We start from the raw sequence: 17,458 nt of genomic DNA, 5'->3' as shown, positions 1-17,458 counted from the left end.
CTTCTGGCCCAGTCCTGGCAGGCTGTGCAGGGGCATGAGCTGGTTTGGAAGGGGCGGCGTCCAGCCCAGCAATCCCTCACCCCATAAAACAGGCCCTGAAGGCGGACAGTGCTGCACAAACAAATCAGGCTGTAGCTGCAAAAATGAAAAAAGCGCATTCTTGCTGGCAATGCAGCTAACCCCTAGAGTCAGCTGGAGGAGGAAGGGAGATCCCATCTGGACTCAGAGGAGGATGCTTTGCCTGCCCGGCTTTGGGGTTCTGCTGGCACATTTTGAGGATTCTAAGGTCCTCCCCATTTAGCATCTGGGCCAGCCACCCTACCCTAGTCAGTTTCATCCTGCCTGTTTCACATCAGTATCGCTGTCTGGTTCCCCCAACCCCGCCTCATCCAGTGCCTTGGCGTTCCAGCACTGGAGGGGAGTGCATACAATTGCCCCTGCCAGCAGCTCTACCCGTTACTGCTAAGCCGGCAGAAGGATCCCAGCAACCGTGATCAAATGCCTTTCAAAGGGATCTAAACCATCGGGCCTCCTCCTTTAACTGCTGGAAGGCTGGGGATGTAGGTGCTTTCTGCCCTCCCATCCCTGCTGATGTTGCAGCCCCTTCCCTCCCCAGTGGCAGCCACTCACCGGGGCTCTGAAGCTCCCCCTCCTCCATCCTGGTTCGAGTGCTGTGGGGTAACCAGCACCGCTCACATGGTGAAGAGTTAGTGTCACGTGATCAATGCTCCCCACCTATATATGTGCAAAGAGCAGGCATGTTAGACAGCCCCCGTCTGGGTTTGAGGGCAGCCTTGCTCCAGGTATGGACACCACCCGGGGCACTTCTACAGGCAGGTGTGACAGCTGCCTGCTTGGCCAACACACTGGGGACCGAACCAGGGGCTACTCCAGCTAAAAACACAAGAGCCAAGCCCTGCTTTGACCTCTGTCGCTCTGGCTCAGACACCAAACGATTCGGGCAACGCACATGGCCCAGGAGGTGATCCATGAGCACGCTGTCCGAGCCCCTCTGGACACACACAGGTGGACACGGGTTCATTAGACATATTTATTTATGTACACGCTTATACACACAAGTTCCCATGTGTAGGCTTCATTCTCAACTTCAGTGCTGTCTTGTTTCTTGTTCCAGTCCCCGTCGGTTTGACATACGCCCCCCGGGGCCCAGGCTCGATGGGGGATGAGAGAGGGGCGCACACATGATGCAGGGAGCTCTGGAGAAAAGACCCAGAGGGTGGATCCAAAGAGGAATTGTGCCTGGCCGGAGGGGTCTGTGAGCCACCATCCTTGGATGGCCTTGTCCGGGCTCCCGGAAAGGAGAATCCAGGCACCACTGCTTGGGCCGTGCTGTGCAGGTGGCATTGGCCAGGGCAGCCCCTTACAGAAGGGAGGGAGTTTGCAGGCAGGTGGGGAGGGGGATATTTGCCCAGACTCCTGTTCTCTCCTGCTAGCTCTGAGAGACCGGCCTAGCGCTCTCACCAGCCTGCCCTCACCCCAGCAGGCGCTAAGAGCCGTCAATACCTCCAGCCCCATCCTAGGCCTTAGTTCTGCCCGGGCAAAACTTCCACCAACTCCACTGGGGCCCCAAGGGCAGCTGGGGCAGGATTCCACCGCCAACGGGGACGTGCCCTAGGACTGCCCCCATGCCCAGGGGCACAGCCCGGGGACCAAGGCTGCACACAGAGTGGGTGAGCAACTGGGCACCGGTAGAGGCATTCAGGTGGATGTGGAAGAAGTTGGCACCTGGGGATGCCCAGTGCTGTTCTAAAGGTGCCAGGCAGCCTCCCTGAGCTGCCCATGCTGGCGCAAGGCTCTCAGCCAGCGGCCAAGGGATTGGCAAAGGGGAGAATGAGGCTGGTGCTCCCCATAAGGGTTTCTGGGCCCGAGGGACACAAGCTGGCATAGGGTTTTCTGCTCAAACCCCCTTGCCCTGTGCTGCCAACACCCCCTGCTATTCCAACAGGCTATTTACGAGCCGGACTGGCCAGGAGGTCTCAGCACAGGGCTGGGAGTCAGGGGAGCTGGGCTGCCTCCCGGCTGTAACACCAGCTCCCTGCGTGACCTTGGGAGAGGATCTGTGCCTCAGTTTCCCCATCTCCAAACCGAAGTGCCAAACCGCCTGTTGGATGCTGATTGTGAGAGGCTGGAGCAAAGCCTGGGACCGGGGGAGGGGAGGGAAGAGGAGAGAATTGAATTTCTGCAAATTTGCCCCCAAACCTAGAAAATCGCATCGGCCAGGGCTGGGGAGCAGGGAGGCAGCCCATGCTGCAGAACCAGCACCGAGCCAGAACGAGACCCCTGCTGTGGGCGGGTGTGTGGGGGAGAAGGTGGGCGAGGGGGGGCTGCCTTTAGACATATACAACCCAGAGCACAAAAATACGGTAGCAGGGAACACTCCCTCCCTCCAGCTTCTGTAACATACGGGGGGCAGTGGGTAGCCATGGGCAAGGGTCCAGCGCAGGCCGGGTGTGTCCCTCTCTCAGCCTCAGGGGACACTTTCAGAAGAGCCGTTTGACTTGTACCCATTGTGCAATCACCCCCCCCCTCCCCATTCCAGCCTCCTGCAGGGCCCTGGCTTGGGGCGAGTCCTGCTTTCGAACCCATCGCTGGGCCGCAGCCAGCGGCCGCGGGGCGTGAGCGGCGGGTGACGGCCGCGGGGCGTCCTGCCAGGCTGCCGAGCTGGGCTGGGGCAGGGCTCACTTGACGTGCTCGGCAGCGTGGGAGGAGCAGTAATACTTCTTGTGGGCGATGAAGGTGGACAGGCTGCTGAACTTGATGTTGCAAAGGCGACAGTATCTGTGGTTGCCGTTGGGGCTGGGGCTGGGCAGGGCCTTGCTGGGCGCGGTCTGCACGCTCTTGTCCGTGGAGCCGGGCGGGGCGGCGGGCGTGGGCCCAGGCTCTCTCGGAGCCGCGGGCGCCGGTGACATGGTCAAAGGGGCGGCGGGCGAGAGGGGCAGGCTGGGCCGGGGGGAGCCGGCGGGCCGGGGGCTGCCGTTGGAGGCTGAGGAAGCGGTGGGCTCCTTGCCGTTTAAGCTGTCCTTGCGGAGCCTGGTGAGGGGCTGGGGCGGGGAGGCCGTGGGCAGAGGCGGCAGGCTGCTCTCTGGAGCGCAGCCGGCCTGTGTCCTGGCGGCAGCTTGGGCCACGGCCTCTGGCAGTCCGGGGCCTGCCCCTGGCTTGGCTCCAAAGAGCCCGTGGGTGTTACGGAAGTGCTCGATCAGGTCTCCCTTGACGGCCCCATTGAGTGGGCAGTAGGGGCAGACGGCCAACGGGACCTTGGCCCCCGAGAGGTGGAGGGCTTTGGCGGTGCCGTAGCGCTGCACGGAGTCCACGCCGGAGGCACAGGGGTACGTGGCCGGCAGGGCCAGCGGTTTGGCCACCAGGACCCCGGGGCTCACCGACGACACCGCCTTCTCCACCTTGACCCGCACCCCATCGGGCTCCTCGCCCGGCATGTCCGGATTCTCAGGGGCTCCACTGCCCCGGCCTTTCAAGGGGGGTGGCACGGCCCCCTTGATCTTGTGCAGCTGCTCCAGGGTGCCGGCCTGGAGGGGCACGGCGGGGCAGTAGTATTTCTTGTGGGCCAGGTAGCTGTCCAGGCTGTTGAAGCTGATGCGGCAGGCTGTGCACTCGTGGTAGTCCGCCAGGGGCAGGAGCGAGGCGGGCAGCACCTCGCCGTGCAGCCGTGGCTTCTTGCTCAAGTCAATGGGGCCGTCGGCATCGGGGCTGGAGCTGGGGGAGGGGGCAGCGCCCTGGACCTTAGCCACAGAGATGAGAGCTGACAGCATGGGCGGGACCTCGGGCCGGGTGCCCCCCGCCAGCTGCTCAGCCAGGGGGTGGGCCGGTCCCAGGGCAGGGCTGGCAGCGCCGTGGATTTCGTAGAGCTTGCGGCGCTTGCGGGTGCGGACGGGCTGGTGCAGGAAGGGCACCTTGGGGGCGCTGGGCCGGCGCAGGGGGGGGTCGTGGCGCGAGGCGCAGTAGAAGCGTTTGTGCACCGTGTAGGTCTCGTGGCGGCTGAAGCGGATGTTGCACGCCTCGCACACCGTCTTGCTGGGGTCGTCGTCCGCGTCGTCCACCGAGCTGCTGGGGCTCTGGCTGTCCTCGCTGGCCCGGCCCGCCCCATCCGCCTCGGGGGAGCCCTCCTCCACCTTGATCTCCGGCTTGGCCTCCGCGGCAGGGGCAGGCGGGCTGGCGTCCCTCTCGGCTTCCCCTTCCTGCGGGGCCGGCCCCGGGCCTTCGACGGCAGCGGGGGGCTGGGCTGAGAGCAGAGCCCCGGGCGTGGCCGGGCCCTGGGGCGTGGCGGGCGTGGCTTTGGCCTTGCGGGCGCCGGGCGGGCTGCCCTCGGCCACACGGCGGCTGGAACAGTAGAGCCGCTTATGCACGTAGTAGTTGTTGATGTTGTTGAAGGTGATCTCGCACTCGAAGCAGGTGGCGCCCTTGGGCAGCGGGGTGCTGGGGTACAGGGCCAGGGGCGCCGTGCCGTGGCCCTGCTTGAGCCGGCTGTGCACCAGTTCCGACATCTTGGCCAGGATCTCGGAGGCCTGGGGCACGACGGCGGCCTCGGGGCCGAACATGTACTGGGGCAGGAAGACGTTGCCGCCGGCTGCGCCCACCCCTGGCTCGCTGGGCACCGGGCTAGACCCTGGCGTGGGGCTGGCGATCTCCGACTTCACCTTCACCGAGGGCAGGCTGTGCGGGGACGAGGCCCTAGAGGAGGCTTCTGGCTCCGACCTGGGACTGGCAGCCGGCTCCGCCAGGGGGTTGCCTTTGGCCGCCTCCACCTCCCCTCCGGGGCCGTCCGTGGGCTCCTCCTTGATCCTGAGGGGTGGTGCCGCCTCGCCCGAGGAAGACGAGGCTGAGGGGCAGCCTTCTGTGTGCGGGGGCCTGGCCTCGCCGTTCTCCAGCTCGTCCGCCGGGCACGGCTTTGCCGCCGGGGCGTTGGCAGGGGACTCCGGCTGTGCCAGGGCTGGTGTGGGCTCTGCCCCTCCCAGGACAGCGGGCAGGGGGCCATGCAGGACCATGTGCTGCCGGAGGCTGGCCAGGCTGTCGGTCACGGAGCCGCAGAGGCTGCACTTCAGGATGGGGGTCCCGCTCGGCTGGCTTGGACCTGTCGGCGGGGAGGGAATGGGGGGCATCAGTGTGGTCACAGGGCCTGGCCAGGCAGAACAGGCCCCATGCCCTGCCCAAGCCCCCTCAGAGGGCAGGAACCACAGGCCCAGCCCACACAGCAGCATTTCTTAGGGCCAGGAGAGTCTCCTCCCTCACCCCTTTCCCTCCCACCCTGCCGGATCCCATCTGGAGCGAGTGCCCGGCGCTCAGTGACCCAGCCCTACGTGCTGGGGGCCTGGAGCGGACAGCTCTGCCTGGCAAGGGGCACAAGCAGGGGGCCTGTGGGACGCGCCTGTCTGGATGGCAAACGTCTGCCCTGCCCCAGGGCCAACGCTGCCTCAGGGCGCCAGAGTTCCCATGGACCTGGGGGGGTGGGGCAGGGGCAAATGACCCCCTGTGCCAGCAGTAGGTGACTCGAGCCCTGTGAGTCTGTGTCAGCCCTGCAGTTAAATGCGTCTGGCAGCTGAGACACCAGTCCCAGATCTCCTGTCCCCTGGAAGCCTCTGTAGGGAATCACAAGGGCAGGGCAGGGCAGGGGCCATTTCCCAGGGCCACCTGTGTGGATCGTTTGCTTCGCTAGTCAGTTTCAATTTCAGAGAGGTTCTGCACAAACAACCCCCACCATCTGGGGTGATCACAGATGCACTTTCGATCCAGTTTGGGGCCAGCCCTTTGTCCCCACTGGCATGGAGCAAACAAGGCAATTCCAGCCTGGGAACCCCAGCCCAAGCCAGAAGCTCCAGCGGCCCTGGGTACAACTGACACAACCAGACAGCAGCCTTACTCCCAGAGAGTTGGGGAAGAGCTGGAGAAGAGGCTGGCTAGGGACCAGGCAGTTTAACAGCAGCACTGATGCCCATCAATGCCTCTGGGCTCCCCATCCCTGGCAGACCAAGGCCAGCTCTGCCACCCTTGGGCATGCCAGGGCCCGGCACAAGAGGGGCGACACAGCCCGGGGGGACTCACCTGGTGTCAGCGGCTTGGCAGCTGGGAGCCCGGGCCCAGGGGAGTACACCTCGCCCTTGGAGCCTGGCTGGCAGATCATGTGGTTGGTTACCAAGTGGCTGTACAGGATGTCCCGGGTGGTCGAGATAAAGCCGCAGCTGTGGCAGATGCCTGCAGTCACCGGAACGACAGCGAGAGGAAGAACTGTGAAGGCCATCGCTGCCAGCGAGCTTCACAGCAGCCGCGAGCGTGCCCGGGGGTCTGGCCGTGCTGCAGCTAGGGGGCGTGATGGCAGCGCGCCTTGGGGCGAGCTCGCTCCGAAGGCACAGCCTAAGCGAGCCGCTCGAGCACGTACCCGGGCTCCCTGCTAGCTGGGGTCTGTCTGCAGGGTCGACATTCCCACTGGCACTCAGCATGGCTCGAGCCCCGGGGCAGGGGAACCGTACTGTCCGTCTTTCCAGCTGGGGAGAGTCCCGGTCTGAACGGGAGACACCCTGCTCCCACCAAGCTGGGCTCCCTCCCCAGCCCGTCGGTAAGCAGAGCCTCAGCGTGCCGCTCCCTGCTGCATGGTGATGGAGCCGCGGCGAGCCGGCCACTGGGGACACCGCGCCCTGGAGCCCGGCCGAGGGACCCACCGTTCAGAGTGTCCGTGTGCACCTTCAGGTGACGCTCGCAGTTGGCTTTCGTGGTGAAGGCGGAGAGGCAGATCAGGCACACGAACGGCCTCTCCCCTGAAAGGCAGAGGGATGGGCGTGAGACCAGGCGCTGCCCCCCTGCCCCCATCGGAGCCGGAGCCTGAGCACGGAGAACCCAGCCCAGCGGGGAGCTGCAATGCAGTGCAGCCTGCTCGGCCAGGGAGAGAATGGGAGCAGGGGGACTGCGGGCGTGTGGGTCTCAGGGCTTTGAGGGGGACGACTGGGAGGTCCCAGTCTTAAAGATGGACACACAGCCGTGCAGTGGTGGGGCATCTCCAGAGAGCTTACTGACAGCTCCCCAGTGGGGCCGCCCCACCCTGCCCCTGGAGGATGCGATGGGTTCGCTGCTTATTTGGCTGCATGTGGGAGCCAAGCCCTGGAAGCTGTCACTGGGGGCGCAGAGGGGTCACGGGCTGGCTGCCCTCACCCCTGGCCAGAGGCTGCCGTCACACAGCCGGGGGACGGGAAAGGACAATTCTGGCTTGCAGAGAATTTCCAAATCTCAGCATAATCCTCTGAGAACGGGGATGACGGGGCTCCACCCAGCTCCACGGGGCTTCGGCACGCTTGGCATGCGACGCTAGCATGGCACCTCTTCCCCCCGGAGGGAGGGCTCTGCCCACCCCTCACGCCCAGCCAGGGCTGGGAACGGCTAGAGCCACCGCCAGCCGACGGCTGGGAGGATGAGTGACAGCACGGGCTGCGATGGGTTGACATGGGTCTCTCTCTCTCCCTGCTAGGGAGCAAAGCAGGAGGCGGAACAGGAGAATTCACGGCCCGCAGACCTGCGCTTTGATCCTGCCCGCAACGATCCGGAGGCTAAAGGCTTTCCATAGCCTCACAGGCCCCCGGCCTGGATTGAAGCTCCCATCTCCCTTGCCAGGGGGTGCCCTTACCGCTGTGACTACGCATGTGGATCTCCAGGGAGCTGGCGCTGGGGCAGCTCTTCTTGCACTGCGGGAAGGGGCAGACGCGCTCGTTGGGGTACGCCTCCTTGGGCTTCTCGTCCACCGAGGGCGAGCTGGAGTTCTGGCGGCTGGCGCAGTAGTACATGAGGTGGGCCTGCAGGTTCCGCTCACTCCGGTACCAGATGCCGCAGTCCTTGCAGGGGAAGACGTCCTCTGCCAGGGGAAACTGCGTTACCACAAACCAGGGGAGCAGGGCAGGGGTGATCACTAGGCCCCTTCCCCGAGCCCAGGGCAGATCCTGGCCATGGTGGGCCCAGCAGGGTCATGGAGCAGCCTGCCTAGGGAACAGCCCAGCGTCAGGGCTGGCTGTGCGTCTCCCTGGGACACGCTCCTTCCGACGGGAGTTAGTGGAAAGGGTTAAATAAATGCTACTTCACACAAGCAGGTACTTCTCTAGCCTCCCCCAGCCTCAGAGCCCTGCCCAGACCCTATTCAACCCCCAACCCTGGGAGGTAGGTGCCACCCAGTTTTAGAGATAGGGAAACTGAGGCCCAGTTACAGTCATAGACTTTAAGGTCAGAAGGGACCATTATGATCGTCCAGTCTGACCTGCACAACGCAGGCCACAGAATCTCACCCACCGACTCCTGTAACAAACCCCTGACCTAGGTCTGAGCTATCGAAGTCCTCAAATCGTGGTTGAAAGACTTCAAGGTGCAGAGAATCCTCCAGCAAGTGACCCGTGCCCCATGCCGCAGAGGAAGGCGAAAACCCCCCAGGGCCTCTGCCAATCTGCCCCGGAGGAAAATTCCTTCCGGACCCCAAATATGGCGATCAGCTAAACCCTGAGCATGTGTTAGGGGAAGCATCGCCCAGGGCAGAGCTAGGAACAGCACCCAGAGCAGACCCTGCTCATGGCATGAAGCTGGGGGATGATCTGTTTCCCCATATTGCTGGCCTTCTCCCTCCACAGCCCCTTTCCAGGGGTGGTGAATTCTGTGATGCAGACAGGCGTCTGCCGGGAGCCAGGCCGAGGACCGATCGTTTCCCGCAGGGTTGCCTGGTGGCAGCTGCTGACTTACTGTTAACAACAGCTGTGGCCAAGATGGCTGCCATGCCTGCCTGCTGGGGCAGAAGCTGTATGTCCGAATGCAGCGTGGCTGGGTAGGTGGAGTCCCCGGGTTCTGATTTCACTGTGTGGTTCGGCAGGCCCTGCGGCTCGGCCATAACGAAGGTGCTCAGCAGCTCCTTCTCCTCAATGGCCTGGGTGGTTTTGCACCAGATCAATTCACCTAGAAGGCAAAGCTTTGGTTACAGGGGCACCGAGCATCATCGCCCCGCCCCAGTGCCCTCTGCCTCAGTGCCGGGAAGGGATGTGCGCTCTTGAGACGAGCACAGAGAAAACCTCTCCACCTAGGGGCAGATCAATGGTGCAATGACTGTGAGAGCCTGGCCAATGTAGCACACAATGCATGCCCCAGAGGAAAGGGTAAATCCAGCACATATAGCACCTTACTGTGTAGCACTGTGCAAGGAGAGGACACTTCTTCCTGACTCCACCTGATGATCTACTTATGCCCTGAAGCATGAGGATGGATGCCCCCAACAAGCTTCTTTTGGCGAGTGTGACTGCAGGGGCTGCCTGACCCCAACAGGGTGGGCACCCCCAAAGCTGCTCCAGCTCTGTGTGCTCGGAGCTCCAATGCCAGCGAGCCCATGAAGCAGGAGCCGGGGGCTGCAAAGCCCTCTGGATAACGACGTGCAAATGAGGGACGCCAGATTGTTTTAAAGGCGCAAAACAGCTGCCTCCCCAGCACAAGGCACGGGCTCTGGGAAAACAGTTCTACCCTCTGATCCCGTCCGCACAAGACAAATTGCCGAGCGCTGAGAGGTGAGTTCACCGACGCCAAGGGTTTTGGCGGCCTTTGTACAGTAGCTCGTAATACCCACAATTGCCTGGAGGTGGCAATGTCAGCACGTGCTGAGGCTGAGCTGATGTCAGTGGCCTATTCACACTTCAGGCGGAACTTCTCCCTGCCCAGCCTCTAATGGCCTGACGGCCGGGCTAGAGCCTGCAGACCAAGGGGTGGCATTAATGCAAGGGAGCCATCAGGAAGGGCTCTCTCCAGGGGAACAGTTGCCCGGACGCCAGGACTTCTAGCCGTGGAGTGGAGAATACAGACAGTGGGGGAGACTGATGTAGGGCATGGGGGAGAGATGGGACGGTGACTAGATGGGAGCTAATAGCTCTGTCCCCTCCCTAACTTGTACAGACGAGCCGCCTCTCATCCCAGGAGCCTTCCGTCCCAGCCGCGCTCAGGCCGCGCGTCAGCGAGCTCCTTGGCTCTGTAAAAGAGGACGGTGGCCATGTGGCTGGCACCACACACAGCCGCCCTGGGCACAGCTGAGCCGTGCTCCCTGCCCACGCTGGACGCTGCGTTGGGGCCGCTCAGAGCCCGGGCTGGGCTACCGGTGGCACAGCCTAGTGAGCAGGGCTGCGATAGCACGGATCAGTAGTTCCACTCTCAGCCAGCTTTCTGCCGCTGACGCCCTCCTGCACAGAGCCCGAACCTGCGCAGGCAGAGAGTGGACTGGAGCAGGGAACCAGCCAGTGACCAGAACCAGAGCGTGAAACTGACGGGGGCTCATTTGCCTGCCTGAGCCAAGCCATGGGCAGGACGTGATTAGCAGTAGCCCCAATTACTTTCTGCAGCCTGGCCTGAAGGACTGTGTTTGTGGGGAGGAATAAATCTGATTTTCAGGGTGATGTTGGCCCTTTAAACGCAAAAGGTCCGCAGTGGACAGGATGTGGTAGGTGCAAGAAGAGGCCAGGTGGCTTGCTACCCAGTGAATATAATACCAACCCTTCCTGTAGATCACCGAGTTGGCGTCGGCTTCTCCGGACACCAGGGGCAGCCTGGACAGCCAGCAGCGCTCGTCTTCCAGCATCAGTGTCACGAGTGGACTCTGTCAACAGTGGAAACACAGGAGAGAAGACGCGAATGAATGCAGGGCTGTCGCTGATCCATCCCAGCATGGAGCAAAACAAGCCCTGACCCAGCTACCTCTGTGGGGTACCCACTCGCCTGGGCCCCAGTGGTAAGAGCCCAGCCACGGGGGTCTTGGGAGTGGGGGACACAAGGAAGGAGGGAAGGGCCCCAGGAGCGGAGCATAGGTCTCGCGTTGAGATTGGCAGGATCTGGGCACTGCAAGGCTGTACGTGGGAACTGCTGTCACAAGTCCTCCTGGGGTGCCTAGGTGTGGGAAGAGGCACTCAGGGGCTCTGTGGAGATCGATGTGGGGGAGAAAGAGCTACTGGCCAGGCCAGCATAGGGAGCTGGAGAGCTCTGCATGCAGAGACCTGCCAGCATCACTGTAACACTGCCAGGGAAGCTCAGCCCCAGGCAGCTGGGGGTGCGGAGCAGCAGGACAAGGCCACGCCTTGGGGGTGGGTAAAGAGGAGACAGGCTGGGGGAGGAGACGGTCGGGAGGGGGCACTGACTTGCCCAGATGACCCACTCAAAATTGGACTTGTTTGCGTCAAACATTTCAGCGTCTACAAGAGTATTTACGGTAGGGTATGGGCATGCTTGGATACACGCACGCATGTACATGCAAGACACCCCCGCGTGCCCCGTGTACGCACCACTTGCCGCAGAACTCAGCCCTAGGATGAGCTGTCGCATGCACGCTGCCCCCCACCGAGCTCCTCTTGTCTGGGGGCCGAATGGCACCGATCCCCGAGAGTCACTCCTGACCCAGGCCCCTCCGTTCTCCAGACCTTTGGGATCCCCACCCCGCCCTGCCCCGAGTAGCTGGGTCTGAAGCCATTCTGGGCACGAAGATGCAGCCAGGCACCAGCCCAGGTCACCACTCAGCAACGGCGCAGCATTTGCATCGGCCAGTCGCTGCCGCAGCATCACACAGGGACAGATGTGCGGGGCCTGAGAGCCCTTGGGGTCCTCTCGTGTTGCAGGAGCCTCAGAGCATTGGATCAGGACAGCCCCAGCACTGAAGGGTGGAGCCCCCGCCCCGAGTCCCCCACCTGCGCCCTCGTTCCACTCGGTCAGCAGGCTCCTCTCGGCCCCGCTCTCCTGGCTCAGCTCCCAGCAGCGCCCTCCCCACAGAGCGGCAGGGGAACCCCTCCCCTTTGATCGACCTCAGCTCCGTTCCCCAGAGCCAGCCCTGCTGATTGTCCCACGAGGCGAGCCCGGGGCCTCAAAGCTCTTCACGTATGTCCGTGCATGACCCAGCTGTGCTGCACATGGATACACATCAACCCCTCCCCCTGGCCCATTGCCATTACGGCATCAGCAATACGGCGGTGTGCCGGCCAGGCCGCTGGCCAGCCGCCCCTCGGGCCCCACATGCTGCTGGCGGGCTCTGCATTCGCACTGACAAGCATGTTATTTCCTCTCCTGCTTAACTCGGGGTCTAACAATCCCGCATGCCCCCTGCGCAGGAAACACTCGCATCACCCCTGGCCTCGGCGGAGCGCCAGTGACGGGGGCAGGGAGGAAGGGGAATGGAGAAGGGAGGGATTGTCTTCGCTTGTCCTGGTGTTAGCAGGATGCTAGCAGGGGTGGGCAGCACAGAGAACTCCGCATCCCTGTGGAGACAGCGACGGGCACCGGGTTCACATGCCACGCAGTGCCGTGGCCTTGTAAATCTGATGGGGGAGAGATAACGTTTGCACAGACCACGTGGTGGCAACAGCAGACCATGAAGCACCGGGGCCGATGCCTCCCCTCTGCTGTGACAGGGGGGCAGCCATCTGCCTTGTAGAACCCGCCCCCTGCCATCATGGGCATGGGGGAGACGTGGTTGGGTCACGCTGACCCCTCGCTGATTAAACATGCCCAAGACACCACCTCTGTGCACAGAAACAAGGCCCAGCAGGACATGTGGGACCCCCTACCCCCAGAGCTAGTTGGCAGTGTTCCAAGGAGCGCCCTCCCACCCATGACAGTGGGGTTAAAGCAGGGTCAGGCATGGGCAGAGGGACACAGGGATGCCCCATCTCCAGTGACCCACAAGTTTCCAGTCCAGCTTTATTCACCCCACCAGTTACACACCAGCTTCTCCCAGGTGACCGGTTCGTGGCATCGTCCCGGACCCGGTTGGCTGGCTCCCACGCTGGGCCACCGGTGGCGTGAGCACCAGGACAGTGCAGGAGGGGAAGAGCACAAACACACACCGCAAGAGTCGTGTCCCTTGGGGAAGGGCGGGGGGCTCACAAAGAGAAGGGGAGCTCCTCTGGAAGGGGAAAGAAAGAGGCCCGAGCACCTGGGGTGCACCCCCTCTGGAGAAGCGTCAGGGCTTCAGCAGTATCCGCCTCCCACTCCCCGCTCGGGACTGGCCTCAGACCAGCTCTGCCTTCATGCGTCTCTAATGAATATTAATAAGCAGAGGAGGGGGAAAAAAATAAATCTGCCTGATCCTTCGATGGCTGCTGCGGTAACGATATGAAATCTAATTATTCGTCCCAATATTTCTAAACCCTTACACTCCGACTGACAGGCTGGGTCGGTTTGGGCCTTATCACCGCAAGGAGCAGAGTGCTCCCAGCGTGATAAAAACACACACACACAGACACGCACACACGGTTTTTGCTGATGGTGCAGAAAGGATCCTAATTTTTTGCATATATTTTTCCAAAAAAAAAAAAAGAAGTAATGCCTGGAGCAATCCAAGGTCAGAGAGGCGGGTCGGGGTATGGAAATGGGGGGGGGGGTCACCGCCAGTATTGGGCAACGGATTCATAGAATCTGAGGGTTAGAAAGGACCTCAGGAGGTCACTAGTCCAACCCCCTGCTCAAAGCAGGACTAATCCCCAATTTTTGCCCCAGATCCCTACACGGCCCCCTCAAGGATTGAACTCACAACCCTGGGTTTAGCGGGCCAATGCTCAAACCACTGAGCTATCCCTCTGACCCCACTTAGGCCCCCACAGCCTGGCTCAGCGACCCTCCGATCCCAAACCGGCCCCCACGGCCCAGCCCAGGAACCCTCTGACCCAAACCAGCACCCTCGGCCTGGCCCAGCGACCATCCAACCCCAAACCAGCCCCTGTGGCCTGGCCCAGCAACCCTTCAACCGCAAACTGATCCCTGAAGCCCAGCCCAGCAACCCCAAATTGGCCCCCAGGACCCAGCCCAGCCCCCCTCTGGCCCCCGTGACCTGGGCCACCCTCCTCCCCAAACTGGCTCCGTGACCCTCTGACCCCAAACCGTCCCTTACAGCCCGGCCCAGTGACCCCAAACCAACCCCTGTGGCCCAGCCCAGTAAGCCTCCGACCCCGGCTCCCAAGTAACCCTACAATAACGAACTACTCCCCATACTCCCACACAAAGTGACCCCCGCTGCCGAGGGACCAAGCACCAGCCATGCACATACAGAACCGAGGGGAACGGGCTAGTTCAAGGAGCAGCCCCTGCCTGTGAGAAGTCCGCCCCCATATTTACACTGGTTTGGTCGAACTGCAGCCAAATTCAATGGCTCATCCCCTTCCTGCACCCCCATCCCCACAAATTCAGCAGGGCTCAGCCCAGGCCCGGTCTCCCTTTATGTCCTGGCACAATGCTGGGGAGGGATCGGGGAGGAGCGAGGCCCCAAGTCCCCTCTGACTGATAAGTGCTGGCCACCTGGCATGGCTCCCCCTTCACATGCCCCCGTCTAGGGTGACCAGATAGCAAGGGTGAATAATTGGGACAGGGGGTGGGGGTAATAGGCACCTAGATAAGAAAAAGCCCCAAATATTGGGACTGTCCCTATAAAATCAGGACATCTGGTCACCCTACCCCCGTCACAGCGCCATGCTGTGTCTCGGTCCCCCCCCCAGCTGCCCAGTGGCTCTCACAACCCTCCTTGTTTTTCTCTTAACAATGAGATCAGTGTCTAGATTCTGAACCGGCCCCGATAACCATCAGAAACCCTATCTGCGCTGCATCCGCTCGCAGAGCTTTATCTGGGGCAGCACCGACCCCTTGCTCCGCCACTCAGACACCAGAAGGCACCCCGGGGGCAGGGACCGGCCCCGCCAGTTAGCCATTAACTTTGGGTGGAGGCTGCCCAGGGCTTTGGGGCACGGAGGCAGCTGGGTGGGGGAGGAAGAGGAGAATAAAGATGCAGGCGAGGCCGGCCCAGGCCCTGTTACAGCAAGCAGCCCGGTGAGCCCTCAAAGCTGGGCTGGGCAGCTCTGTGGTTCACGGGCACTGGTCCAGGCAATAGTCACGACACCCCTGTGCCCAACAGGGCCAGCAACATTCTCGGGGGTCCCTGGGAGTCCGTGCCCCCATTGCCTGGTGGGGGAGCAGAGTCCAGGCTTAGATCCAACCCCCTGCTAGACTCAGACGGCTGGGTGGCACCGTGATGCAGACCTCTTGCCTGAATAGAGGTGGCCCATGAGCTGGCCCTGCAGGGCTGCTGCACAGGGGTCATAAGCAGTGTGGGACACCTGGATTCCTTGTGCCTCCAGGCAGAGGAATAACTCGAGCAGTGGAGACATGCCAGGGCTTTTATCTATGGGGGTAGCGGGCCACCCCTCCCTAGCTGGGTTCCTCTCCAGGGGGGCTGTGAGCCAGGCTGGTTACTTGGCAGTGACAAGGCACAGGACTTCACTTTGCCCTGCTAAGGGAGAGCCCCGTCCCGTTAGCGCCGGAGGTGAGGCAGTGTCACCTAGTGGATTGAGCACTGGCCTGGGACTCCGGGGAACTGGGTTCTAGTCCCAGCACTGCCACTGGCCGATTCTGGAGAAGTCACTGCCCTGTTCTGTGCCTCAGTTTCCCCATTTTACAGCTGTCGCTGACCTCCTTTGTACAGCGGCTGGAGATCGACAGGCAAAAAGCCCCGTGTCCGTAGCACAGCTCGGTGTTCGTATTATTAGGTGGAAAGTTGGGCTGGCCCGGGCTGCACTTTGCACAGCTTGAGCGGACGGCCCTGGCCAGCGATGGTGCCGGTGGAGACGGCTTGTGGTGCACCTCCAGCAGCAAGGAGAGGGGATCAGGGAGTCCTTCTTAAGAGCGCTTGCTGTTTGGATGTCAGTTCAAGGATCAGCACAGGCTGCCCCAGAAACGTGGCTGGCCTGGAGTTCCCAAGGCCCATCGGTCAAAGAAACCTGTGGAAGTGCACTCCAGCAAAGGCGCCCCTTGGTGATGTCATCCCAGCAGCCTTCCCGCAGGTCGGGCACCACAATCAGAGCCCGACGGACAAGCCAGGCCCCGCGGCTTGTCCCTGGGCAGGATGGCAGCCTGTAACCAGATGCTCCGGGGAGGCCATGCCTTATTCTTCCTCCCCCCTCCTCAAAAACAACAAAGGAAAAGTGACTGAAGGGCGATAGTTGCTATCAGGGATGGAGCTGCGATTCCTTCCTCAGTTCTCTGGGCAGAGATAGGAAGGGAGGCGAGCGGCAGAGAAAAGCAGGGCTGGAAATCATCAACACGGCTCGATAAGGGAGCTGCTGAAATGGGAGCAAAAATATTTAGACAATAAATGAAGTATCCGAAAAGCCGCGCATATCTTTAAGGAATCAATCATCCTGTACCGGGTGTCTGGACATACGGCGCCAAAGGAGAGATAGCCGCTGAAATGGAGAGATAAGGGTTAATCAAGGATTTAATTCAGCAAAGATAAACAGGGCCTGAGCTAAAAAAGAGAGAGAGAGAGAGAGAAAGACACAGCCAAGACGCTTTGTCCCAATATTTCTTGCAAGAACCTTAAAGTTCTGGACGATCCCGCTGCCCCCTCCCAGCTTCTGAAGATATAGTCGGGCTACAAGTTCAGCTGGGGCCTGGCCAAGCCCCCGCAGCGTCGGGCCAGGGCTGGGAGGGAAATCCATCGAGGGCACAGCTGTCGCCTCAGCCCATCCTGCTGGAGATGGCGCTGTCTCTGTAAGCTGGGAATCCGCCTCCCCGCGGAGGAGTGGCTGAGCTGCCAGTGAGCCAGGCTGGGCACAGACGGCACTGCCAGGCAGCTCGCTGGGCAGGTTTCACCCGGGCTTGGGAGCAGGCTCCCAATCCCGCAGCAAGGGCATCTCGTCACAGCAGCTTGTCTGGATCAGAGGAGGCTGGGGTGGGGGAAAGCCAAGCCACCCCTGCTAGCTTATCCACTACTGTGCACCCCACTTCCAAGCTGGCTTGTCCCCTGGTCCTCCCAGTCCATGGAGAAAGGCTGATACTTCTTAGGCTGCCAGCCCCCAGAGCCTGTAAGCTCCTGGCAGATGGTGGGCACCATGCAGGCAAAATAATGAGTGGCTGAATGGAGCACACTCGGGACAGGGGCCTGGAGGCACTGGCTTTATGCCAGGTCTGCCAATCTGCTCCCATTTGTGTCTCCCAACCACCAGCCTTCCCCGGCCTAATGGTCAAAGCTGCAGATCCATCTTCCAGAGAGGAGAGGGGAACACGGCCCCCCTGGAGTCACCAGTGCTGCCCCCGACTGGTTGATGCAGCCGCCTGTGACTCACTGGGATGTTCCTACCCGCCCCCCATCGGCGGTTCTGTGCTGCTCCTCGCCATGCGCCCAGTGCAGGGCTCGGCTCTCCCGGGGCGACCAGAATCAACCCCCCACAGCAGAAAGGCACCTCTAGTACTGCGCGAGCTGGGCAGGTGGCTCTGCCAGTCCACTAAAGTGGGCAGAGTCTGGCCGGGCACACGGGTACCACGGGGACCGCGACAGCCACAGGCTCCCCAGCTCAGCCTCGTAACTAACAGCCAGGGAGCCTGGCTTGGTTAATTAAAGCACGTAACTGCTACAGAGACTCTCTCGCCCTCCCCCGCATCTCACACACCATGTGTATTTATG

At 62.0% G+C, this 17,458-nt stretch overlaps 1 protein-coding gene across 6 annotated transcripts in view; it reads right to left on the bottom strand.

The window, feature by feature from the left end:
• Nucleotides 1-1,037: 1,037 nt before the first annotated feature.
• ZFPM1 (zinc finger protein, FOG family member 1) overlaps nucleotides 1,038-17,458 on the bottom strand; it is a 127,255-nt gene continuing 110,834 nt past the window's right edge. For all 6 annotated transcript variants that reach the window (XM_073308173.2, XM_073308170.2, XM_073308171.2 and 3 more), the window contains 6 exons: nucleotides 10,522-10,624; nucleotides 8,740-8,949; nucleotides 7,646-7,870; nucleotides 6,690-6,785; nucleotides 6,076-6,225; nucleotides 1,038-5,107 (listed from right to left, as the gene is read on the bottom strand). In XM_073308173.2, coding sequence (XP_073164274.1) covers nucleotides 2,700-5,107; nucleotides 6,076-6,225; nucleotides 6,690-6,785; nucleotides 7,646-7,870; nucleotides 8,740-8,949; nucleotides 10,522-10,624 — 3,192 coding nt within the window. In that variant the 3' untranslated portion in view covers nucleotides 1,038-2,699. The remainder of the gene's footprint in view (nucleotides 5,108-6,075; nucleotides 6,226-6,689; nucleotides 6,786-7,645; nucleotides 7,871-8,739; nucleotides 8,950-10,521; nucleotides 10,625-17,458) is intronic.

Source organism: Lepidochelys kempii, chromosome 12 (genome assembly GCF_965140285.1).
Source record: "Lepidochelys kempii isolate rLepKem1 chromosome 12, rLepKem1.hap1, whole genome shotgun sequence".
Lineage (NCBI taxonomy): Eukaryota > Metazoa > Chordata > Testudines > Cheloniidae > Lepidochelys > Lepidochelys kempii.
Note: the sequence above shows the minus strand (reverse complement) of the source record. Positions and strands in the feature narration are given on the sequence as shown.